The sequence below is a fragment of the Meleagris gallopavo genome, chromosome 5 (assembly GCF_000146605.3).
Source record: "Meleagris gallopavo isolate NT-WF06-2002-E0010 breed Aviagen turkey brand Nicholas breeding stock chromosome 5, Turkey_5.1, whole genome shotgun sequence".
Taxonomy (NCBI): Eukaryota; Metazoa; Chordata; class Aves; order Galliformes; family Phasianidae; genus Meleagris; species Meleagris gallopavo.
The window spans coordinates 22,650,579-22,676,554 of NC_015015.2; the positions used below are offsets into that span (position 1 = coordinate 22,650,579).

The 25,976-nt window shown below is 45.4% G+C and overlaps 1 protein-coding gene across 3 annotated transcripts; it reads left to right on the top strand.

Annotated features, from left to right (window-relative positions):
* Positions 1-5,102: 5,102 nt before the first annotated feature.
* On the top strand, positions 5,103-14,509 carry PACSIN3 (protein kinase C and casein kinase substrate in neurons 3). Of its 3 annotated transcripts, XM_010711362.3 has the most exons (11): positions 5,103-5,274; positions 6,702-6,802; positions 7,156-7,312; positions 7,971-8,206; positions 8,563-8,718; positions 9,178-9,353; positions 10,542-10,662; positions 11,234-11,370; positions 11,970-12,035; positions 12,545-12,705; positions 14,184-14,509. In XM_010711362.3, the coding sequence occupies exons 2-11, from the start codon at positions 6,749-6,751 to the stop codon at positions 14,297-14,299; spliced, it is 1,380 nt and encodes a 459-aa protein (XP_010709664.1). In that variant the 5' UTR covers positions 5,103-5,274; positions 6,702-6,748; the 3' UTR covers positions 14,300-14,509. The 3 variants fall into 3 exon arrangements, with proteins under 3 accessions (XP_010709664.1, XP_019471104.1, XP_003206464.1); XM_019615559.2 differs by lacking the exon at positions 11,970-12,035 and having other exon boundaries at positions 5,104-5,274; positions 11,234-11,364; XM_003206416.4 differs by lacking the exon at positions 11,970-12,035 and having other exon boundaries at positions 5,107-5,274.
* The last annotated feature ends 11,467 nt before the right edge of the window (positions 14,510-25,976 follow it).

Sequence of the window (25,976 nt, forward strand, 5' to 3'; positions counted from 1 at the left end):
GCTGTTGTGATCAGAGATACCTTAAGTTACAGGCAACTGTTCTACAGGATGGACTATTGATCTTGTCTAGAGTGCAGAAAAAATGTAATCAGGTGAAAGTAGATTAAGTATTGGGAAAAACTGTTCGAATTTAGTGCAGATTGAGACTGTTGAGAAGAGATATAGCTTTTACTGTAATTTAGTAAGAAATAGCTTATTTACAACAGTTAAGCAGAAGAGAATAGCAACAAAAGTGAGTTGCTGATGCATGAATTTGCTGGTAAGCTTCGCATCTATTTGCAGAGACTGATGCAACAGGATAGGAAGTAGGCAGTGTGAAAGCAAGCAGCTGAAGAGGCTTGGACAGTGGGACAGTTGAGCTTGAAGGCACTCTGTCTGCATGGGTTAACACCTTGCTCTGACAGTGCCTTCTCTGGCTCTGTGAGAACTGGGAAGCAGGCAAGCTGATTGTGTGAAACAGGTCCTCTGTTCACTAAGCTAAGAAATCAGGCTACTGTAGCGCAGTTTCTGGTAGCTCTTTATCAGTCTTTCCTCTGCTCTTATTTGAAGCTGCCTGTTAAATATAGCTGCAGCACGCATGTCAAGATTATTCCAGCAACTGTTGTAAACATACAGCAATTATAAGCAAACTTTCTCATAGGAAGAACAACTTTGAGGAAAAATAGCATGGACCTTGATAGCCCAACACGCTTTTTTTTAAATTAATATTATCTCATACTGTTATGTTAACCAGGACAGATCTGTGCTCCTTTAATATTAGAGATCTCCTACATCCTATGGAAGTAGAAAAGGAAATTTTTCTTGGTGGAGTGGTTTCTGCCTGGTACAGCTATGTTGGTTAGGAATCTTAACTTTTAGATCAGCAATGATGTGCTGGTAGAAGCTTGTCCTGTAGCATTGGCCTCTGAGAACTGAACAAGGAGTAGCTAATGGATATGGAAGGTACTTTGTTCTGTCTGAACATGTAAAAAATAAGAGTTAAAAAAAAAAAGGGGGGGGAGGAAGAGTATCTTATATAGCAGGGTATCTATTTACAGGATATTAGCTTGGCATAAATTTGGAGGAGACCAATATAAAGAAGGTTAAACCAGACAGTGCAGTGAAACATTGTGCAGACTTAAAGGAATCATCCTCCTTTAAGAGGATGAGGATCTTGTCTGTATTTTAATACTTCCATATAGCCAAGGAGAACTTTGCTAATGGTTAGCTACACAATCTCTAGAGAATTATTGTTTTGGAGACAGGCTTCTGTTAACAGGCTTGCACATAGCTGAAGTGACCTTTGTGTGCAGTTACTGTTCTGCCTGATGACTCTCTGACCTCTCCCTGCCTGGAGAGATCATCTGCAGTCTTTCTCAAAACTGCATTAGGCAGTCCTGGTAGGCGTCGGTCCTTAGGGAGTGGCTGGGAAATGCTGGTTTGTTTTCTCTTTACCAGCCAGGTGACCCCACCAAGGGCGATCGCAGCAGTAGGGTAAGTATCTCTAAGGGATGTTTTGCTGCGTGGAAGTTATCTTAGGTATGTGGGCTTCTTGGAGGATCTATATTAGTTGGCAGTCTCTAGCTGTACAGATGAACTGGCCCCTCTTCAGAGAGGTGAACACGCCTGTAATTATCAGTGTTCCTGTGTTACACCACTGGAGAGCACCTTGTTGGATATAGCTCTAAATCAGTGACTGTAACTGTTGGGTGCCTACCTGTGGGGATGGGGAGGCTGGAAAGGAAATGCTGTCCCATACCATTTCATTCTTTCCATCAGGACCTTCCTAGCAATGCTGTTCATTGTGCTGATGGAGTCATGTAGTTCCTCCTGGCTTCAGCCTTTTAGTTCCTTTCTGAAAACCAGTTAACAGAAAATGAAAGGTTTTTGTGCCTGCTGCTCTATGAAGGAGGTGGTGGTGTCAGTACTTCTGTGTATTTGGATTGTTGAGATTGAAGTGTTTATTGGCAACCTATACTGGAAGTGCCCTGGAGAGAAAATGAAACCTTTACCACTGCCTGCATACAGGAAAGGTGACTCTTTGGGAATCAAATACATGAGTTGCTGCTGCTTTGTGGTGTTATTGTTTTCTCAAGGGAGAAATTAGTTATTAACAGCCTGTTCCTAATTAAAACTAGGTGTTAAAGCTAAGCTAAGCAACGCATAGAAATTGGTCCATAATGAAAATCTCCTTCTGCCAAAGCCCTGGCTACTGGATAAATAGAATTCAAACTTGTTTCTGTCTGCCTGAATCCAGTGCTTAAGTTTGTACTCAGGAAAAGGGGAAAGAGTCGGGCAGAAGGCCTTGCCTGGCAAATGAACAAACTCTGTTCCTGCGGACAAATTCCTGCAGGGCTGCACGCACCAGCCCTGTGAGCATTTGTAGGGCCCAGAGGCTGCTCCTTGGCAAACTTAACAATTGCTTACATACAGGGAGTCAGTCTCAGGAGGCAGTCAAGCAGTGCACAGAAGTGATGCTGTGGGCATTGGAGCCTGGAAATACTGGAGTGTGGTTTAGAGGGAACAAGATTTTTGTGGTTTACCTGCCTTAGGGAAAAGTTTCTGAAGTTGAGAAGAGTAATTACTATCCAGTCTAGGCACTATAATTGTGGAACAAGACCCTATTGTATTAGTGTTGTTGTGTAAACTTGAAACAAAAACAAGTAGTGCCTTCCCAGATGAATGCACTTGAAAGCAGAGTTTTAGTGTGACACCTTGGTCTGAGGGTGGGGAATTACCGTCTGGGATCTGTGACTGACTGTAGCAGGGTGAGATCAGCACAGTTAAATGTGGAAACAGCTCTGCCATGACAAGTGGCATTTCTCTCAGTGGAGCTCAGCACCAGTGAATCAGTCATGAGCCATTCTGCCTTCCTGCAGCTGAAGATTAAGAGCCACTTTTGGATAACTTACTGTGCTGTTCCTAAATGAAAGTAGGTCTTTAGGGAAGTAGGAGAGTATCTTTTTTCTTTTTTTTTTTTTTTAGTATTGTTAGCAGCAAAGGCTGCAGCTCTGCATAAGCATCATTTATATCATCTATTTTGTCTATGTGACATTGCTGTTTGTAGCAGTGCCAGTGATGCCCTCATGTGTAACTCTGCAGAGGTGCAAAGTGACTAGAGAAGAGGTCACTCTCCTTCAGAAAGCTTGTCTTGCAGGAGCTGCATTGAGGTCTCCAACCATTTATCTGTGAGATGTAAACAAGGAAAGCAGGAGGGGAAGGATAAACATTCCTCTAGCTGTGCAAATTTGTTGTTAGCCTCTTCTCAGCATAGGTGGCAGTGGCGTCAGAATGTCTCGGTGCCGATCCACACGTAACTCCAGCTATACTGCTTGTCCTGTGCAGGCTGTGTTAGCATTTCTGAATTACATGGTGGCTTCTGCTACGTTGGGCTGTGCATACGGTAGTACTGTCATCTCTATACCTTGCTATAAAACAAGCCGCAGGCCTTGGCACGCGTAATGCTTCTCTATTTGTTTTTCCTGGCAAACTCAATTTTTCCCTGGTTTTGGGCTCTTGGCAGCACACAACACATATGTTTCAGGAATAACGAGGCATGAGGGGGTGGAGTGGCAATCTATTTGCTCTTCTTGGGCTGAGGGTGACAGCAGCAGCTGTTCTTCAGCTTCTCTGTGCACTACTAAGTACCTTCACTGTGTCTGCATGCAGATCCAATTTGATCTGCTGACTGACATGGGCTCATGGGCTATGTAAAGTCCAGAAGCCTGGCAGAAACGGGTCCTCATTTTTTGACCTTTTTCCATCTTTCAGGACTGTTTTTTTTTTCTTTTCCCTAGGCTTCTATAAAGTCTACATAACCGTTTTTTAAATGTGTATTCTACTGAGTGCTATTTGAGACATGGAGACTGACCTGCAGAAATATTTTACTGCTTTTTTTTTTCCTAATTCTGCCACCTAGCTACTGTGGTGGTTCCAAGTTGAGCCTTAAGCTGTGGGATGCTTTGCTACATGATATTGTTGATGCTGAAAACTCATATGAGATTGGAGAAGTTGGTGGAAGAGAAATGCACCGAGTGTTTCTAAATTCATGGGTGCCACGTCCAGCTCAGGAAGCTCCTGTCAACAAATGGTTAGAGGCTTGGAAAATATGCATGGAGGCATCATGTATGCTTGCTCTGTTCTCAGAGCAGGGGAAAATACCTGCTTTTGGCCACTGTCTGTGAAGGATATAGGGCAACAAGAACACTCAGTCTCGTTCAGCACTGCTACTATTATGTTTCAGAACTTGCTAATCACAGGCATAGTAAACCCAGTTACCTGGGCTTGTAACTTGGATGAAATAAGGGAGCATGGCTCATATTTAATGTGGAAACGGTAGAAGAAATTTAATTTCTCACAATTTCTTTAGTTCATTCCCAACTTCTTTAATTTTGTTTCCAACTTGAATGTGAAAATAGCAGAAAAAATGGATTCGAGTTCCTCCATTCTTATTGACTATCTATCAAACAAGCACACACTGACACAAGTTTTCCACATTTAACTCTGAATTCTAGGACTGTATAGTCAGCCTGAACTGGAAACAAGAGATGGAAGGCATGTTTGTGATTCACTGCTTCCTGATAAAGAAGTGGGGATGGGGGAGAGTGGGAGGGAAGGAGGGAAAAAGTGATACAACATTCATGAGTTGTAACTAATTGATCCCTCTCCATGAGGAGAAAGCAAGCTTGTTTTTAATTGTAAAGTTAAAGAGTCCTTTGTTTCACAGATAAATGCCCTTCATCTTTACTAAACATGGTCTGGAGAAGGTATACGTCTGTCCTTCCCCTTCTCCTGAAATTTGCTAAGCCTAAACGTGGAGGCAATGGGTTTCCCAAACCAGACGGTGTGCAGTGAGAAGGGGGTCAGGCCCCACATACCGTGCCCAGGGAGTGTGCTTATTTTAGGCCCTTCTTGCCTTGGGCAGTTCCCTTTGCTCAGCTGTTGTGATGCTACCTTTCCCGCACAGTGCTGTCATCCCGCCCCAGTGTTTCTATTTTAACTTCCTCTGGGGCTAGATCTTGTGACACAGCGATCTGGCATCTCTCCTACGTGTTGGAACGTGGCATCTTAGGAGGCACAGTGGCTGCAGCTGCTATATCAGAGGGTGCCCCTCCTAGTAGCTGGCAGAAGGGGGACACCCTTATGTCTATACTGGGATTGGGATGTGTCAGAACAGGCAGCGAAGCAGTGCTTTCTAACTGTGCCCATCTGTGTCCTCTCCAGTCTGTTTTACAGAATTCGAGCTCAGGACGTAGTTGCCAGCTTCCTGCTGCTCCCCTGTCATCTCGTTTTCAGGTATGTAGCTACTGGGGACTAATGTGGAGTTGCATGCCCTGGAAACCAGTAAGATGGCTTTGCAGCCCTCTGAGGGATGGTGGGGAGAGGGAAGATGGGAACAGGTGGTGGCATGGGTGAAGTTGTTCTGCAGGCTTCAAAGTTCATGCATTTGAGCACCACATCCTATTTAACAACTTGCTTCTGTGACTGACATTCATCACTTCAACCTTCTGGAGCAGCATTGATATACTTCCTACTGTCAGTAAGATGAGACTGCAAATAAAGTCAGGCTGTTGCCAGAAGAAATGGAAGAAATTCCTGCAGTCTTTGTTGGGACACTTCATGATGTGGCTCATGCTATAGTGGGCATACTGGAAAGGACTTTAAAGATGTGGGCGATGCGGACTCTCGATGTGATTTTTCTTCATCTTTGCTGTGTACTCTGTGGGCTGGCAGAATGACCAGATACCTCTCTGGGGTGTGAAGAAAGCTTTTTATAACTAGGAATGTGCAAGAGGAGAAGCGGCAGCAAAGGACATCTATGGTAGATTAACCCAAGCTTGTCTAGAATGGAGCGGGTTTATATATGAGTGTCAACACTTCAGTCTCTTTGCATTATTCTTTGTTCTTGCCTAAGATTATCCCAGAAGCTTTCTCAAGGTATTTGGTGTTGCACCCTGACAGGAGCAGAATGGCAGTGCAGGGGAAAAAGAGACAACAGAATGAGAATCACTTTTCAACTCCTTGCCTGGATTTTGACCCTAGTGCAGTGGTGGGCTGTGCCAGCTTTACAGAGAGATTCCTAGGGAAGTGGCATGGCTGAGTAACTGGCATGCATGCTGCAGTGCCTTCCCCTGACTGGATTTGCTTCAGCATATTTCTGTAGTTTTACTCGAGCGCAACTGAGCCAATGGGCAATTTGTAGGGCTCCTCCCCATTCAAGACATGCCTGACTGCCCAGCATCACTATTTCCAGTCAGCTGTAGTCCTGAATCTCATACTGGGAAGCTGGAGTCATCTCTTATGACAGAAGACTTTAAAATGGTTCTAGCTACCTCTATTTCTGTATCTTTTGCTACCATTCTGTGAGCCTTGGTGAAGAAAAGAATCTCTTCAGAGGTGACTGCTGCTGAGAAATGTTGGATTCACCAGCATTTCTGGGATTCCTATAGCTGAGGTTTAGCAAGATGGTCTTCTGCAACATTCTTTCCAAATGTGCTCCTGGACTGCCAAGGAGGCTGTTCCTCTGCAGGGAGGGAAACAGCAGGAAGGTTCAATCTTGGGCATTTCTACCATATACAGCCATCTACTGCTGGAGGTGCAGTGATGGCAGTGTTTGTCTGCAGGACATTAAGTGAGATTTCTCTAGCTAAGTCACGGAGAACTGTGGTCTCTGCGAAGGTTCAGACAGTGCCATATTAAATTTTTTTTCCTTCTCTCCTCAGCTTAACTAAAATCTGCAAAAATTCTCTGCTGCAAGAAAACAGGTGTGATGTCATCAGAAGATGATGCTGGTGGGGAGGCTCCTGAAGGTAGTTTCTGGGAGGTAAGGAAAGATAACTGGGGTGTGAGGGAGGTAGGAATGTCATCTTACCTTCCATCTGTGGAATTAAGGGTTTGAGTTTCATGTTTATGAGTGACTTGTTGCTCTTAGGGAGTGGAAGGGAGGAACTGTAGGGAGGTTCTTGTACAGGTGATACTGATCTGAGCAGTGAGAGGTAAGCAGAGCATCCTTCCTCTGATCTGCCTATCTGAGATCAGAGTGCCAGAGGCAGGTCTGAGCCAAGTTACTGCTTTCAAGAGAGTGGTGCTCCCTTTCACTGTGATGCTTGGCCTGCTGCTGTCTGTTCTGAAGGAGTATGAACATCAGTACAGTACAAATGTTTTGTGAAATTTCAGGCTGGAAACTACAGGCGGACAGTGAAGCGGGTGGATGATGGCTACCGGCTCTGCAATGACTTAATCTCCTGCTTCCAGGAGCGAGCCAAAATAGAGAAGAACTATGCCCAGCAGCTAACAGAGTGGTCCCGAAAGTGGAGGACCAATGTGGAGAAAGGTAAATCTGGCAGGTTGAGCTGGAAACAGGATGTAGTAATTGCACTCCGTTCCTGGAGTGGTCTGTCTTGCTGAGTTGAGGCTGTGGGACAGGCTTCCCTCCTACAGGAAGGGAGGCAAATTCTTTGACTATCTTTTTTTTTTTTTTTTTTCCTACCTATCCTTTAATTCACTTTAAGAAGCCTTCTTCCTCAATGCTGTTAGATTATTTTGGTTACTTAATCTAGTAAGTCCTTAACCAGTCCAAGCCTTAAATCAAGCTGGAGGTCTCCCATTTTAAAAATAGCTCAGCGTCACCCATCTTTCTCCTCCAGTGAAAGAGTAACAACAATACTGTGCTTCAGTGGCACAAACTGAAGCTCAGGCCAGATGTGAAGAAAACTTCATACGGAAGCACTCCCTTGGCAGGCACTGCCTGAGGTGGTGAAGGCTGCTCAAAAGAAGTGCCTCTATCAGGCAGCTGTGACAGCCAGTCTAGATGCTGCTTTTGGGGACTGTATGGAGACCAAGTCTATGCTGACTTGTGATGTAGAGTTATGGAAGTGACCCCAAAGAGATGCATGTAGGAGAAAAGGAATGTTTCTTGTATTGTCTTTTTTTTTTTTTTTCTTTGTGTCTATGGGCAGGAGGCATAAGTGTGTCTCTGCTTGTTCTTGCAGGTCCACAGTATGGCACTCTGGAGAAGGCCTGGCATGCATTTTTGACAGCTGCAGACAAACTAAGTGAAATTCACTTAGTTGTCAGGAACCACCTGGCTGGTGAAGATTCAGATAAGATCAAGGCCTGGCAGAAGGAAGCTTACCACAAGCAAATAATTGGGGGCTTCAAGGAAACAAAGGAGGCAGAGGATGGGTTCCGCAAGGCTCAGAAGCCCTGGGTGAAGAAGATGAAAGATGTGAGCAAAGTGTGAATGGGGAAAAAGGGATGAGGGTGGTCCAGGTGGTGCTCACAGAGAATGCCAGGGGAAGGATTGGTCTTGGTCTTGTAGCTTCCTTCCTTTGGATAAAAGCTTTGGTAACAGGCTTGGTTTTCTTCCATGGCAAATTAGCACTAAAATAAATCTTTTGGAGGTACCTGTTTCCTTTAGAGCATGGTTGGCTAAATACCAAATTAGCATTTCTGTTGGGTTGTCCTGAAACAATTGCCACTGACTGAAATGAAATATTACTGTGTTCTCTCTGACAAATGGAGGATCTCTGTGGTCATAATAATATGTGGTCATAATTTTCTCTGCATCACTCCATCACTCAGGTGGAGACTTCTAAGAAAAGCTATCATGCAGCCCGGAAGGAGGAGAAAACAGCCCACACAAGGGAGAATCATGCCAAGGCAGACTCGTCTGTATCTCAGGAGCAGCTGCGCAAGTTGCAGGAGCGTGTTGAGAAGTGTACTCAGGAGGCTGAGAAGGTGAGTGTGTTTAGTAGACATGGGTCACAAGAATAATGTTCTCAAGGAGAAAGCACTGGTTGTATTATCACTTAGTGATGCTGTTCCTGATGAAGGCTTGCAGGTGGTGAGACCTCACTGTTTTAAGATTTTCAGTGAGTTAGACTGAGATATCAGCACCTAAGACTGAGCAAGAGATTGATATCTTTGCTGTTGGGTAAAATCTCACTAATAAATACATCAAGAAGAAAAAAAATAGAGCATTTGGTGCAGCATCCACTCAGTGCAGTGTTGAAGATTTGGCTACCCAAAGTGAGTTGCTTGCCTGCCCGTAAGAGTCAAAGTGTGGAAGATCCCTCTGTGGAAGAGGACAGTAAGGAAGGAGGAACTTGTAAGGGTGCTTGGGAGGTGGTGGGTCACAGGCTTGACTTCCAGGCAATGTTTTAAACTACAGCTCTCTTTCCTCCTGCGTTGATACAGTGCAAGGATCAATATGAGAAGATGCTAGAAGAGCTGAATCGCTACAACCCCCGCTATATGGAGGACATGGAGCAAGTATTTGAGGGCTGTCAGGAAGCAGAGCGCAAGCGATTGTGCTTCTTCAAGGAGATGTTTCTGAATTTGCACCAGCATCTCAACCTCTCCACCAGTGAAAGGTACCAGCCCTTGCACAGGAGGGAGGTCTGCTAGACTGTGCTGCCCTTGGCACTGACAAGGGGAGCTAATTCTAGTGTCTGAGGAAGGAAGTTGCATCGAGCAGGTCTTGCTGATTCTCTGTCAATCTCATCAGAGAACTGGCATTTGGTCTCTTCAGACTGACCAGTACATGTTCCCCAGGCAGGATTCTTAATGTCTCTGAACCCTTCTCATACTGTCCTGTATGTGCTTTTACGCTATGCATGTTGCTCCAAAAGTAATGCCTTCTATTATTTCCATAGAAACTACATCCGATACAATAAAACTATTTGATAGAGCAAATTCTCAGCTACAAAATATTGTTTTTCAGCATAGTCATCACCATTAGCTCTGCATTTTTTGCTAGCAATGAACAATCCATGCTTGTTTTAAAAATAAATAAAAATAAAAATGTGCCACTGGAAGTGACTTGCTGTCGCCACTGCTGAGATGTGCTGCCTACCACCTCACTGTGCTCATATCCACTGTTTGGTCTCCATAAATGTTCAGCAAGTGTTGATGAGTGTCAGTGGGTGCCACTTTTTTCAACATGGTGTTCACTTTTTGTTCATGTGCACTTCCAGGTCAGATGCTGTTTTGTCAGACTGGCCCTCTGCTATCATCTGTCTCACAGCAACAAAATATAATGGAATACTGGCAGGAAGATTCAACCTCTACTACTGTGCCACCAGTACCTACCTCTGGTATTGTAGGTTAACACAATAAAACAGGAGGAATTACTTTTGGAGCAGCCTTCATATGAGAAGCCTCCATGTTGCTACCTGTAATCAAAATTGGAGGACTGAGACTGTTACTTTCTAGTACTTCAGCAAGCAATGCCCATCCTGCCTAGAGAAGAGAGATTTTGTGGTATAAAATGTGCCATGCTCTTTAAATGCCCATTTGTCAGTTCTCAGCATAGCTCATCAAATGTTAGCAACTGCCACACCAAACAGCTTGTTCTGCTTGCTACACTCTTCTGTAAAGCTTGCTCTTTTTCCCTAGAGAGGAACATAGGAACATAAAACAATAGAGCTATTACTCTAGCAACCTTAACTTTGTAGGATTTAATAAGCTGTGTAGCTGTTCATGAAGTTAAGGTCCTCTTTCCTAACTGGGCTTTGGGGAACTACTAAGGGACTAATGCCTCTGTCTGTTCTTGGCCATAGCTTTCAAGCACTGTACCGAGATCTCTATCAAGTTATCATGGCTGCAGACAACCAGGAGGACCTGAAGTGGTGGCGTAACACTCATGGACCAGGCATGGCCATGAATTGGCCTCAATTCGAGGTGACACAGCATTCACAAGTGTATTATTACTATTTCTTACCATCTGTTTTTCTGAAATTGGTGGATTGCTAGTTCTGTATTGCAGAGACATGCATCAGGCTGGGTCTCTTTCCTTTCCCCTTCCAAGTCTGAGAGTTGGCATTTGGTCCCTTTAGGCTAACCTGTGCTAGTGTCTCTGATCTTTAAGTGAGACTTCTTGATCAGAGGCTCAGGTTACCGGGCTTTTCAGAAACTTTGGCTTTTTGCAATCTTTTTGCATAAGAGGATATTTACAACCCTGCTAAACTGCAACTACTCCAGCTTATCTGGCTGCAAGAGCAAGGAAGATGAGATGGTGCTCAGGACCTTGGAATAAGCTCCTATTGTAACCTGTCCTACAAACCCTCTTGTTGCACCTTGGAATTCAATAGGAGTGGGCTTGATATGGCTGCAAGGCCAGTTAACTGATCAGCCACAGACAAAGCATAACCTGGTATTCTTCACTTGTTTCCTTCCTGTATTGGTCAGAAAATATGCCTAGAGCTTTTTTATCTTAATGGTTTGTTAGTATTATTGCTCTTTCCTTGAACAGGAATGGTCCCTTGAAACACAGCGGCCAATCACCAAGAAGGAAAAGAGTGGTAAGGTGGCTGATGATGTCACACTGACCAGCATTTTGCCTACACGGGATGGTGTTGTTTCACAGACTCCTCTGCAGACAAGGCAAGGGTAAGGGCTGAATTCTGGGATGCCTCAGGTTGGGGAAAAATACAGTCCTGCCCAGGATCATTGTTGAATAGGTGTGACCTCTAACTTCTTACCTTGGGCAAGGCCCCACAGGACAAGAAATACAAGACAATGTAGAAAAGGAGGTTTTCAAGGAGCTCTTCTTGGTCTATAGTGTATACAGTGTATACTGTCTCAGTCTCATTAGGTGCTTGCCTTAAGGTACTTCTAGTGATGAGATCTGGGCTTATTCCTGCTTGTCCTAGGCAGGGTAAGGAAAGTTAGAAACTGGCAGCTTTGTAAGTTAGCTGTACTGTTTCTTAAATGCAGGCATATTTGTGGTTTTGGTTTGTTTGTTTGTTTTGCCTAATATGATGCTGAATACTGCCTGACAAGTCTGGGTATAGCTGCCCTCTCTTGCCAGGAAGCAATCAGGATAGGGAGAGGCTGAACAGAGCACTGTCCTACTGTGCTGCTAGCGTCCTGGCCTTCAAAGGGGAACTCTGGCACAAGTGAACTGGGCAGAAAAGAATGGGAATATAAAGGTGTTTCAACGCCATTTCAGTCTAATGGATTCAGGGGCCCTATTTGCCCACCTACAGGTCTTTCTATCAAGAGGAGCAGAACAGCCTCTTCTATGACAGCCTGAGGGCACCCACATTTGTGAAGTTAGTATGGAATATAGCTTCCTCAGGGTTTCTGGGTTCCAGGTGCCTGTCCTCTGCTGCTTTTCCCCTTTGCTCTTGCTTCTGAGTTGGAAAATAACATTCCAGCTGCATCTGTTCAACATGGGAGACATGGCTTTTCCTTCCCTGTCCTGTTCTTGGCTGGAATACCTCCAGATACAGCTGGGCTCTCCATTAGAACTGACCTTCCCTGAATGAGAGGGTCTGCTAGAGTAGGATGAAGACATGAAAAATGCATACATGGAAACACTGTGAGAATGAGTCTGCCTCCTAGCCCTCAGGATCCTATCATTGCTATGCTTTCAACCAAATCCAGTGTCTTCTGGTATCTCACTTCTTCTCTGTTCCCCTCTCTTGGCTACTGGGTCTTTTGCACTTGGTTCTATAGCATAGTAGTCTCTGAGAGGTTGGAATGGTACGTGGATTAAGGAGTAAGTGTGTGAGAGAAGACTAACTACCATCATATTTCCTCTCTGCTTCCACATATGCAGTGGAGGGAAGGAAGACATTTCGGAGTGGTCAGATGAGGACACTCCAAAGAAGTGCCTGGATGCCAACGGGCATGAGGAGGACATAAAGGTACCAGGTGTACGGGTACGAGCACTGTATGATTACACAGGACAGGAGGCAGATGAGCTGAGCTTTAAAGCAGGTACAGAAGCACTAATCTCTTACTAACCTTTTGCTGTCCTCACTTGGGCTGAGTGAATGATTGGAATGCTCCTTAAGAACTGGATGTTACCTTGAACTAATAATTATTGTATTTGTGGACTGGCCCATTGCCAACTAATGAGGCAGATGATACACTGGGCAGTTCAACCCTTTTAGATTAAGAGAGTGAGGCCCTATTAGAAGTTTGCTTGGGTCTTGCTTACAGTATAGGGAAAGCAGCAGATCCAGGTGGCAAAATAGATCCCTCTTGCCTTTTCTTTAATGTAAGGTCCTTTGAATTAACTAAAGATGGATGTTTTGGGAACCTAGTTAAGTGACACACTACTGAAGACAGTTCAGCTGGCAAAAAAATTATGCAAAATGTTGATCAAAATGGTTTTCTTGCTTGGAGAGCCTAGCTCCCAGCTGAGGATTGAGAGGAGAATGCTGAAGCAAGTAGACTCCTTCCATTTCTCTTCCTTTACTTAAAATTTTGTTTGAATGTTCTATCTCCAAACCCAAGAGAACATCTGGATCTTGAGTGTCTCTAATCTTGCTTGTTTTGTCTTATGTGGCATCTCTGCTATACAACTCCAGAATAGCCCCTTTCTAAAAAGGTGCTGAATTCTTTCAGTAGCAGAGGTTTGTGTTCAAGGCTCCTCCACTATCTGTGCTGCTAGTAAACTAGCTACTAAACAAACTTTTTTTGCTATAAAATATCTTACAGTATGTGTGCTCTGGAACTTGACTCTTTGCTCTTTCTTTCCACCCAACAGATCTAATGGTTAAAAAGGCATGCCTTGTTATATTCTGTTATCCATCTTCTGAATCTGCTCTGGCAAGCATGGACCAGTAGGGCTTAAGTTTAATAGCAGATGACTTTCTTTCCCAGCCTCTACCAGTGTGGGATATTCTTAATGATGCAGAAGACTTTCTGGCAGATGTATGGCTCTCCTACTGATGGAGAAGGGGTCCTTTCTGCCCTTCCCTGAAGTAGATATGGAGAGGTTAAAAGTCGTAGTCTTTCCTGGTCATAGTCTGAGAAAGAAGCTGATTGCATGCTTTTCTGGTCAAGCTAGATGGTCTATCACAGAATAGCCATTTTGGCCCCTACCAGCCAGAGCTTAGCAGCTTCTTAAATTTCTTTCCCATCTGCTACAGAGGAGCTGGTGAAAAAGAAAACCTGAGCCTTCTGCTCCCTTTAGCATCTAAGTACTTCTGGGGAAAGGAAACTGAGTAGAACTACTGGGAACAAAAAAAACTTCCATTGAGGAATCCCCTGGGCCAAGGGGATGATACTGACAACAGCTAATGAAGAGGTCAATAATTGTGGACAAAATTAAACTGATGCTGAGTGTGATAAAGGGGAAAAGGTGTGGTGACTCAGGCCAACAGGTCTTTTCCCTCAGAGTTCACAAAAAAGCAAATGCCATGCTACCTTTTCCAAAGCTGCTTCCTAATAACTGTCTTTGCTTGTAGGTGAAGAACTAATGAAGATTAGTGAGGAAGATGAGCAGGGATGGTGCAAGGGCCGACTTCTCACTGGCCACGTTGGACTCTATCCTGCTAACTATGTTGAGAAGGTTGGCTCATGATTACAACTGCCCTGCCAGTGTCTCACATCCATACCAGCACCTACTGCAGAGGTCACTGGGTCACTGCTGGCTCCAGTCCACCTCTGCAATATATCCAACAACTTCTGGACTCTGAGGGCCTGTATTCCATGTAACTAATGCTTCATTTTAAATGCCTAGACCTGTAGGGATTTTCTAATAAATAAACAAGGATGAATAAGACTACTCTGACTGTGAGCACTACAGGAATATGGAAGTACAGAAGGGAACAGATCCTCTTGACTTGCACTCAGTGAAGGGAGATGCATGACACGTGCAACTCTTCAAAACAGGCAAAAGAGCTTCTTAGCTTCCATGCATGTGCATCCATAGGGAGGTGGGGGCTGCCCTGCCCGCAAGCTTCCTGTTCAAGGAACTCTGCATGAGTAGGGCTATAGAGAACTTCTATTCCTTTCTCTTTATTGCTCAGTTGAGCGGAACAGAATTCTGTTTATTCTCACATCTTTCAGAAATCTTCATCTGCAGGCTAGTTGACTCCTGTGGGTAAGGCAGCTGGCATAAGTGACAAAGCTTCAAAAACCTTTCCAGGGGAGATTCAGATTGAACAACAGGAAAAACTTTGAAAGACTGTTTAGGTGCAGGAACAAGCTGTTCAGGGAGATGGTAGAGTCATAATCACTGGAAACCTTCAAGAAATGTTTAGATGTTGTAGTGAGGTGCGTGGTTTAATGGAAAATAGTGGTGTCAGGTGGACCTTAGTCTTTTCCAACCTTGGTGATTCTATGATTCTAAGCCTGGATTTCCCCTCCTACTACTCTCCAATTTATTGGGATAACACCAGGAATGAATGATAGAGTACAGCTTAGGGACAGGAGAAAGGCTTCTGTCTTGTATGATCTGGCTGTTCATACTAACAAAGGTGTGAATGGAAGTGTCTGATAGCAGATTGGATGGCTTTTTTTCTGGCCTGCATCCGGTATGCTTGTGTCCAGTTAAGTGCCATTCAGCAAGGGAACACCTATTGAATCTTTGCCTTTGTCCTGCTTTCTGCTCTTGAAAGCATCTTGAGGCTGCTGGACCAGTGCAGTCCTGATCTTAATCTTGATCTTAATCGCTTATTCAAACGTAAGGATTTGCCTAAACATGAGGAACACGCCCATGACTGATGGGCATGTCCCATACACAGTCATCCCAAGGCCACAAGAAAATGCAAAAGGAAAAGCAAGCATTCATGGTATAAAACTGAATAGGCTAAAAACTGGCTACTTATTGTGTCACAGCAGTAGATTCTATCAGATGCAGTGTACTGCTTATTCTGAGTTGGCACACATGAAGATCATTTTTCAATTAGACTCAAAAACCTCAGTCAAGCTTCTGCCAACCATACAGGGACTAACAGCTGTAGGGCTGTTTGGAAAAGAGATGATACAGTCTGAAGTTGTAAGTGAACATTTGGGATTAAATGACTGCAGAATTTTAGCAGCTAGCAAATCAAAACTGGTATTTGGCAAGCATGGACTGAAAAAGGAGTTGAGGATGGACAAATTTAAATGCTGGTGAAATTATAAAGTATTACTAAGATCTTGGTGCCTGCTAGAGAGTGGAAATTAGTCTTTCACAGCGTACTGGATGCATTGAAATAGTGTGCTGTGGACAAAGATCTGAGATGGATGCTGTCTAGGTCCCTTGTGAGACTGCAGAAATGCAGTGGCTGTGAGGACAGATTTTGTTCAAGGCATCTCTAGCACTGTACCTTCACCGTTGTATGGAAAGAAGAATGAAAACCAAAAAGATGTGGCTAAATAGGCAATTGGCTCTGAATTAGTAATACCACTTCTCAAGAAGAGAGAAAAGTAGTTAGAGAACCAAGCAACAGACATTAAACAAGCTTGGATTTAGCTGTGACTACCTATTATTCTAGGCCCAATTTTAGGAGAAATCACTAAGTTTATACAACCTAATCAAATATGTCAGTGCATAAGCATTTGCATTTAAAGATCTCATTTCCTCTTTTAGTACCGTGTACCATGTAAAGTAGCAGCTGTGTTGCATGGTAACTATGTGTTCCACTGCTGACCCCCAGCTGAGTAACTTGCTGTTTTGGTCTAATGCATATGAATGCGAAGACAGCATGTCTGCCAGGCCTGTGAGATAAGAAACAAAAACAGTCAAGGATGGAATGACCTGACTGGCGCTATGATAAACAGAGAAATTGATGTTGTTAGCCTGGATGTTTCCAAATGCTAATACTTGCCTTTCAGGTAAGGTCAAAATAAAAATGTAGAAGGGAGTTACAGAGGAAAAGGTGGAAGCATGACTTCAATTCTTCTAAGTCTGATTGGGTTATAATTAGGGATGGCAGTAGGTGGCTCCAGAACTGGTGGTGAGAACAGAAATGGCCAGCAGACAGGACCCCTGGTTAAATATAAACCACCTGAAATTCCACAGGCAAAGTCTGAACAGATTTGTTCGTCCTAGGAAGACCCAACCACTTGATCATAATGGCCTGCTTGAAGGCTGCCAGAAATAGTGACACACCATAGATTATATGAATGTGTCTCCTAAAGAATGTTTGCACAGCAAATTGCTGCCAAGAGCTGAAGTAAGGACAGGAAAAAACATATTAGGAATAAAAAACTGCTGTGCCTTACTGTAGCTCATAAATTTTGGTATAGCTCTTAGTCCTGGGTACCCAAACCCAAATGGATTAGTAAAAGAGACCCTGTGTAAAGAAATTCCCCAAGGGAAGATAACAAAACAACAAGAACAAAAAACCCTTAATGGTCTTGTATGAAAGTAATAGGTTCTGCCTGGAAACTTAGTTTTCCACAGGAGCAAATGCAGGGGGTTTTTAAGTGTAAAGGCTCTAGTTGAAACTCGTTATCCATGCTTCTGAGTGGTTTTGCATGAACAGAGAGATGCACATGTGAACTAATTGTGTCTGAATTCCATAAGGCTAGCAAAGCCTATTCTTCCCCTATACTATCTGTGAAAACATACAGATGTGTCTCTTTGCCTAATAGTGACACAGTGACAACATTAGTCACCTTTTTTTTTTTAAATGAAGCCCTTCCTTGTGAAAAGCTTGCACAGCTGTGCTTGGCAGATAATTAATTTAGTTCTGACATCTTCCTTGGCAAGAACTTTTAATTAAAGTATGGTGCAAAGCTTGGATTTTCTGTTGATGAGGAGTTTTTCTAGAAATAAGTTGTTGAAGATTTTCTATGGCAGATCACACCCATTTCCCCAAAGCAGAAGCTGAGGTTGCTCAACCCACTAATAACATTTCTGTCCTGTAGGCAGAATCTGTCTCAGAGCCTGTAGTGTGCACGGGCCAGCTGTGCTGTGTGATGGCAGCTGAGCTGTGGTTAGCCTCTAATCTTTGGTGACAGTCCCAAAGCCCTGTGTGGAGGTTGGGGCCATTTGTGTTTCAGTTTACTTTCCATCCCATTTCCCCATTTCATGTCTTTGGCTGGTTTGCCACACCGAGGAAGGTACAAGTAGGAGTCAGTTTCTGCACAGCAATCCCTGAGCTGTTAAAAGTCATTCTGAATTCCCTTTGCTCCTGCTCTGTTTACAGGTCTAGCCTAAGGCTGCAGTTGTTGGTTGCTCAGCTCTATTTCAGGCACATTCTACCTGACTGAAGTGCGGGCAAACTGCACAACTTTGGGTTGCTTCAGTTGCATTTTCAGATCTGCTTGTGTTTTATTCATGGGCAAGAGGCTGCAGAATCCCCCTCTGCTTGTGAGGAAAGCAGTGCTGGAGTTAAAATGGCCCTGAACGCTGCTTCTTGAAGAAGTAATTGCTTCTAGGTTAACTGCACAAAGACTAGTAGGGATGCTCCGTGTTGCTCGTGGAGCTGAAACTGAGACAATGCCAGTGCCACCACAACTCCAGCTTCACCTATGGAAAAAATGGCTGGAAAGTACCCATCGGGTGCTGGCAGGAGCCACTGTGCAAGAACAGGAAGGGTAGATGATACCAGGCAAAGCGTCTTCAGAGGGCTCTTGCTCCAAAATAAAAGAGGAAAAAAACTAACCTGTGATCAAGTATTGTACTGCCATCCAGTTTCAGACTACAAGGAGCTGGAAAGCTCAGGGGCTGCAAGGGAGTGAAACTGTTTGTTAACTCACCAAAGAAGAGCAAATGGGATGAATGTGAGAGGATGATTCTAGACAAGATGAAGAAGGAAAAGTAGGGGGTGGAGGCAACGGGGTAGCTGGAAAAGATTGACTGTTTCTCTGTTGGGACATCCTGATTAAACAACAGGACTGCAGTGAACAAGTGAACAAGTCTCAGGCCCAGTCACTTTCTTAGTTGCTTTTAACACATCCATTTTATTGTCTGGGTCATCCTGTCTGTCTGATAATCTTACTTGCAGAGGTTCATGGTTTGTTGTCAGTCTCCCAGCTTAAAGTAATTACAGCTGCAGCTTGAGACTTCCTTTCTCCTGAAGCATTCTAGTGGTCAGCACCTTTCCCCTGTTAAGTGCAGAGGCCCGTAATCTGTCCTCTTAAAGTCCGAGTGCTTTCACTGGGTCCAGCTATTTATAGATCCTATGATCCCTTCCTCTCTGTACTTCCCTTCTAGCATATCAGCTGGAAATCTTCTTCCAGGACCCGTATTCTTCTCCTTTGACTTCACAAACTCTTTCCTTCCTGAGTCTATTGTTCCTGCTTTCAGCAGGAGGCTGACACCAAAACAATCCCCATCCCCAGCTGTGAGCATACTAGCCCTTTCTCTCAAATTCTCCTCAGGAATTCCCCGCAGGTGCCACAGTGTTCCTAAGCAGTGCCACATCCACCATCCTTTGTATGTTTGTCTCACTTGGTGGCCCTGCAACCTTTCTACACATTGTGGCCACCCACAGAGCTGAACCACTGCTACCTACTCCCCATCCAAATCACAGCTCACAGGGGTGCTTATGTACACTGATTATTGTTTGTTTTCAAAAGAGCATCCAAGTAAAACAACAGCTTTCTCATTTTTCCTTGCTCACATTATATTTTCCTTAGTGCTGCCTGCCTTGGGTCACACTCTTCCCTTTCAGGCATGCTCCCTACCTGTCTTGTAAGTGCTGCAGACAACTAGTCCTTGTACTAAAGGGATTCAGTTTAGAAAACTCTGGTGAGTGAGGTAATTTGCAGGGAACTGAGATTACACGTTTGCTGGAAAAGGTCACATCTGATAGGACAGCCCTGTTGGCTCTGTCCTCCAACAAGTTAGTCTTGTGCTGTCTGGGCTACCTTCAAGGAAGCAGTGGACAATTTGAGAAACTCCAAAACAGGTATGTTGCTCTGTTGTGAAAAAGGAGGTGCTTCCCTCACTTTAGTACCACCATCTTCCCCCTTCTCCACCTCTCCTTTTTCCCCCTGCACATAAGTCACTTGAGTTTTTTGACTTATCTAATTCTAACATTAAAGTTCTTCAGTAAAGAATCTCAAAACCAGAGAGAGCACTAATTCTATTAAGTACCACGTGGCCTGTTCCAGGATTGTGAGCTGACATTTAAGCTAGTCCTGACAACCCAAGACCAACATAAACTACAGTTCTCAAAGGCAGTACCTTTTTTGTTCAAGGAACTGGATTTCTTGTAACTTTAGGGTCTGTGAAGCCAACTCCTTTGGCTGCTTGGTCTCTTGAGTTACAGCTGCTGCAGATGTTGAACGCAGGCAAGCAGCTCAAGGATGCAAGCAATTGCCTCACAGACAGGCAAAGCCAAGTTGTCCTTGAAATGTTATGTCTCTGCTGTGCTCTTGCTGAACAGCTGGGAAGCGCTGCTCCCTAGACCTGACCTCCCTCTGCTTGAGAACAACTTGGGGAACCCTCTCCTCCCACGGAACACCAAGGAGATAGACACAGTTCCTAGTAGATAAACTTGCTGCTCACCTGAAACATTCCAGAGCCTGAAGCATGCTGTGCACAAACGTGAGAAGTAGCGAGGATCACAGAAGTACATGAACTCCAACATGAGTGGTTGGATGCAGTAACATGGGCTCCATCGAGATGACATCAACTGTCACCCATGGTGGCAGTGCCTTTGTTAGGGCAGTGGCATCTGACATCGTGGGCATGCTGACACCTGGGTGTTGCTGTTGTATTGCTTGAGGATAAAGCCGCACAGCAGCTCAGCCCCACCACTGCTGTGGAAGGTAGCAAGGAAGATGTAGCTAAGAAGCACTGTCTAGCATCTATGAAGTCCTGCTGCCACATGCAGGAAGACTACTCCAATCACTGATACGTTGTCTGCACTGTATACCCCAGCTCCAAAGCCAGACTTTGCACACCACAGGTTGTAATGGATCTGCTTCTCCAGTGGCACTGTTCCAAAGAGCATCAAACAGTACTGGAACTCTGTCCCCAGCATGCAGACTGCCTGCCAAGGACTGAAGGCTCAGAGCTGGTATTGGAGCTGAACAGACACCTGCAACAGAGAACACAGGAAGCTGAAGGAGGAAGAGCTCATGAAACCATGACCTATGAAGAACAATAAGGAAGCAGCTACAACCCTACAGACCACCTGCTCCTATGTAATCTGAGGGGAAACAGACTTGGAAAATACTCTCCTTTCCTTGGCAGGCTGCCTTGTTTTCCCATCAGAGAAGGTGATAGATTCCCATCCCTCTTGGGTTCAGAGAGTATGTTCCTCTCTTCATCTGAGAGGTTTTTGGTCTTTGCTCTGTGCAAAGCCTTGTAATTAGGTTCCCTAAGGAAATTCTATTCCCCATCATTCTAGCTGTGCCTCTTTCCTTCATGTTCAAGAGAATGTCTACCAAGGGAATGTCACTCAGATGCAACCTGCTGCAGGCTCTCTCTGGTTCTCATCCTTTCTGATCCAAGCTCCTCACTGAACCTGATCGTATTTATAAGATGAAATGCTACGTGATACAAGGCACACTCCAGTCCCTCTACTGTTCTGTCATTCTCCACTACTCGTTTTTAGTTTCCCCATTTCCTGCAACTCAGTAATAGCACTGGATACAGCAAACCTTGTTCTATTTATTAACCACCTCAAAAGGCTGAACACGTGTCTTATATCTGTCTTATAACTATGACTAATGGCTAAGAGGTGTAATGACTGCCTTCTGGGAGACAGATGTTACAACTGCACCCTGCCTTGCTCAGGGGTCTAGCTGAGGGTCTTCTTGCAGCTTCCTCCCCTTTCCAGGTCTATGGAAGACCCAACACATTTTCCCAGTAAGCCAGCAAATATTTTTGTAATACATTCTCCTCTTGCATCCCATACCCTCCCTGGCCTCTGCACTCAGGTAGTTTTCCAGAAGTGCTCTCTCATGTCTGCTAAGAGCCTGTAGCCATGGAACAGCAGAGCCAAGTGCTATAGATCTGTCATGCTTTAGGCAGACAGAGATTATATGACTGCAGTGAGGCAGAAGGTCTGCACCTCTGCTAGGAGACTGTGTTGCTACCACTTTCTTTTTTCACATGTCTTGTTATTAGGACAGGAATGATGTCTGCCAGTGAATCAGCATTGCTGGTACCAACTGCTGCTGTATTTTGGGGGAACCTAAGGGTGTGAATTGCTTCCCGGATAGCTCCTGTATGGGAGAAAACCATCTGGGTCACTCTGAGAACAGTTAAGCTGGTGATTAATAAATATGCAAAGATACATGGCACAGTGCAACCTTGGGTGAGTGGGTAAAGAAGCAAGCCCTTTGGCTGCCAAAACAGACAGCCAAGGCAGGGGCATCTGAATCAGCCTTCCTCACTCTCTCCCCTGAGCCACTATCCTGCCTTTACCCTGCTGTCCCAGCCCAGCTGGATTGGTTGCACTCAGGGGGCTATAGCAACTCCAAGCTCTGGAAGCTGCTGCAGCAGCAGAGCTGCAGTTCATCCACTAGACAGAGGAGCGTGGGGGAACATGGGGGACTGCTGCAGAAAGCAGTGCTTTTGTTCTGCCTTCCAGGCTTCCACGAGCACTGCCAAAGGCTTACCCTACCTCTAGCCAGCCTTGGGGCTTTACTCCCTCTCTGACTTTGTTCATGACAAGACAGTTCAGAGCCTGCTAACTGCCCAGTCCACCCACCTTGCTCCCACATGGTGTGGTGAGTATGACTTTAAGCCACAGGACATGCTGTGACTGTCACCTGCTGAGCAACCTGCTCCAAGCAAGGACAACTGTTACAGCACATCTCCAAACTGACCACTACAGCAAGGTACATAACATTCCCATTCCTCCTCCCCTGAAGACATCTGCCAGCTCTCCTCTGCTTTGGGGCATACCAGAGCCTCCCAGATCCCCAGCACATCATGCCAATCAGAGATTTATTTTCAAACTGTGTGTTTGAAAATATTCAACAACAATACTGGAAATAGGGTTACAAAAACAAAGCATAAAAACATAACATGTACATGCATACATACAGTTACTTAACAACTACGCTAGCACCAAGATTCATGCTGTAGTTACACACTCCGTCAAGCCTCAGCCATTTTGCCATGCAGCCCAGCAACATCAGCTGATAGAGACAGTGCTCTCCACCCTTCCAAACCTTCCTGGCTCTTCCCTTACTTTAGCAATTTCGGGGGAAAGAGCAATCAGCTCAGCAAAGCAAGGACAGCTGGTGTTAGGGCAGGGCTAGGGTTGTGACTCAGACCACGGTTACCCACTTGTCAGAATAGTGCAAGGGACAGCACGTGCAGCAGGACCCCTTCTGGCTGCAGCACACCTCCAAACCAGACCAAGCCATTACTCTGCTTCTCAGTACCTCTTGAGTTACTCATCTATTGTGCTCCTTAATTTGTATGCTTCTTCTACCCTTGCTGGCTTCTCTCCAAACCACAACATTTGTTTGATTTGCAGTAAAACCGCTTAAGCTGTAAACCTTAACAGAATATTCACTCTACATGTAGCATAATAGCTCCTTATCTTAAATCTCGCTACAAGCATTGTATGGAGTCAGCATGTAATGTGACTGCCTGCCTTTGTACAATACTTTTTCCTACAGAGACAGCTACTAATTACATTGTGTGGCACACTGGCAGACCGGTCCCAGTATCTGTAAACTGGCTGTTTAAAAACAAACCAAATATATAACTATATTTGGCAACCCTGTTTTAAGTGTTGTTCATCTCTCCACACATCACTAGGTTCCTGATACCCCACCACTCACACTGTGACCCATGGGACACTGTCTCTCCCAGTTCTTTTTCAGGTAGTTTCAACCTTTCAGCAAAAGCTTGAGAAGCCGATGGGTCCAAGTAGGAGGGTAGGAGGCATGCCCTCCCTTCTTCTCCACAGTTATTCTGGTTCACAAGTTGGAGGGCAGTAGAAGACAGCTAGGTCCCTTCTCCCCACTGTCACCCTGCTTCCAGATGGGTCCCTAGAGGGGCACCTTCTACTCTCCTTGGCTTAGACCTGCAAGTGCATGGCAGGTTTTACACCCACTGTGGCACTTCACCCCTGAGCTTCTCCAGCTCTCGTCTGACACATCCCCTGCTTCTCATGCAGGACCCTTGGGTTTTCTCTCTGCCACTTTGCCTTCCAGAGTAATAGCAGACAACAAGACTTCTGCGCTGAAAAAGTGTCCCCAGTGGTATGGCACACTCCAAGAATGTGCCTGCTTACCTTCCTTTGCTCTACTGCATGATGCTGGAGACTGTCACTAACTGACACTGGTAACAGCACCATCCCTCATTAGGAGGCTACAAATGGCTCAGAGTCTGCTGTCACAGCAATGAGGAGAAAAGAGTCATATTTTACATGTGATGTAGATGGACACAAAAGCTGAGGGCTAAAGAACAGGATGCCAGCTAGCCGTTCAGAAATTCAACAGCAAAGCACATGAGATGCAAGAGAAACAGATGCAGGAAATAGCAATAACTGTGCAATGACAGCACATGCTCACAAGGAAGAGTCAGCAGCAGGAGGTCTTTCCTGTACTGAAAGTGGCAACAAAAAGAAGCTGACTATTTCTCAGAGCAGGAGCATACTCTTCCTGCTGCTTTTATGTAAAACTGATGGACAGGATCGGCAGCCTTGCCAGGACTTGGAGCAATCAGTGTGGGCTGGAAGGCTTGCAAGGGGCCTGGCTGAGACAAAGCAGCTTAAATAACCCTGCTGTAGGCAAGCCTTTCTGGGACACAGCACAGTGAGCACGAACCATGTACTCCTTCACAGAACAGCAGAGCCTGCACTCTCCCCACATGCCTCCTAGCACAGACAAGCAGAAACAATGTGTGATACTGAGCTACAGGCCTCAGAGATTGCCTTGGCTCCTCCTGTGTACAGTCCATTCCTCTTTCATAAGCCCCAAACAGTGGTAACAGCACTGCAAACAGACTCTGTCCCTCCTAGTTACTGCACAGCACATCCCTCAGGCAGCCAAACACAGACATCACCAGAATAAAGCCTACACAGGAGGGGAGCAGCATCACACTGCAGCACAGTAGATGGGGACAAGGTGGAGTAAGCAACTCAGCCCTGGCAATGCCTGCTCTGCTTGCCATGCTCAGGTATTGTGGGGATGAGTAATGGCTGATGAAGGCACAGCCCTATTGGAGCTGCCCTCAGTTCTCTTCCTCCCAGGGCGCAGCCAGCTCTTGCAACACTCAACGCTGGCTTTCCTGGTATGACTGCGAGGACAGCTGCACCATGAATGGGATCAGGGAACTCAGATGGTTTAAAAATAACTGTGACAAAAAGCTATCAGTTACTTTTACCTGAATTGATTCCCCAGTACTGCTTGTGTAACCCCAGAAATGGGCATACAGAAGCAACCAAGGTAGCAGGGTAAGAGAAACACACTGCAGGGGCTGCCCAAGGCAGGGCTGCAGCCAAGGACGTGCCCTGCCAGGCTGGATTCAGCTTCGCTACCAGCCTCAGTACCTTGTCCTAGGGCAGCTCGAGTCAGATGAGTGTGCAGAAGCCTCCTGTCATACTGCAGAGTAGCCTGTCTCTGTATCAGATCCCAGCTGACTGTGCAGCTTGGCCCCTGAAGAGTCCCAGAACACAAGACTCAACACTCCTGCTAAGCCTTGTTCTGCAGGAGCTTTTGCTGAATGTCTCAGTTGTCCCTGGTTGTATCTTTACATCCCCAAACGTGACAGACCTTGCTAAGATCACGCATCCTAGGCTCCCAGAGCAATTAATTCTACCATCTACCTTGCGTATCAGTGGAAAAATTAAAAATAAGTGACATGGAAACCTTTAAATGTAAACTGAAAGTTGCCTTGTCCAGATACTTCCACATTTACTGCTAGCAGCAGACTGATGTGGCCAAACGATTTCCTTCTGGAAGGAAGGAAGGGAGGCACGTTCTGCTCCAGCTCAGCAGTGCCATGATAGCGGGTAGCTCCTGCTGTCCTTGATCCGCAGTCACTTGTTGTCCCTTGTCACGGTGCGAAAGGGGCTCTATGCCACCGACACACAGTTCAAAGCACAGCTACCTCTTCTCTTACTGTCTTGCACTGCAACGCAAAGACGCGCCGGTCTGTGACTCAGCACGGTAAGGTCCCGACGCCGTGCCTGGCCTGAAGCGAGCCCTTCCCTACCTGGATCACCGCCCCGCGCTGCTCTGAGGGGCAGGCCGTGCCTCCGGCTCACTACATCACTCCCCGGCTGCGGCCTCACCGCGGGGACACCCGCACAACCCTCGAGCTCCCTCAGGCAGCAGCCGTTCCGGGAGCTCAGCGGGGCTCGGAGAGCCGCGTGCCGCGCCTCGAGGCACCACACGGCGCC

Bases quoted from the DNA above. Each gene is read 5' to 3' on its own strand.
- PACSIN3 (XM_010711362.3), top strand. From the start codon at position 6,749: ATGTCATCAGAAGATGATGCTGGTGGGGAGGCTCCTGAAGGTAGTTTC. The intron at 8,719-9,177 runs GTGAGTGTGTTT...GCGTTGATACAG, and splicing joins GTACTCAGGAGGCTGAGAAG to TGCAAGGATCAATATGAGAA. The intron at 9,354-10,541 runs GTACCAGCCCTT...TCTTGGCCATAG, and splicing joins AACCTCTCCACCAGTGAAAG to CTTTCAAGCACTGTACCGAG.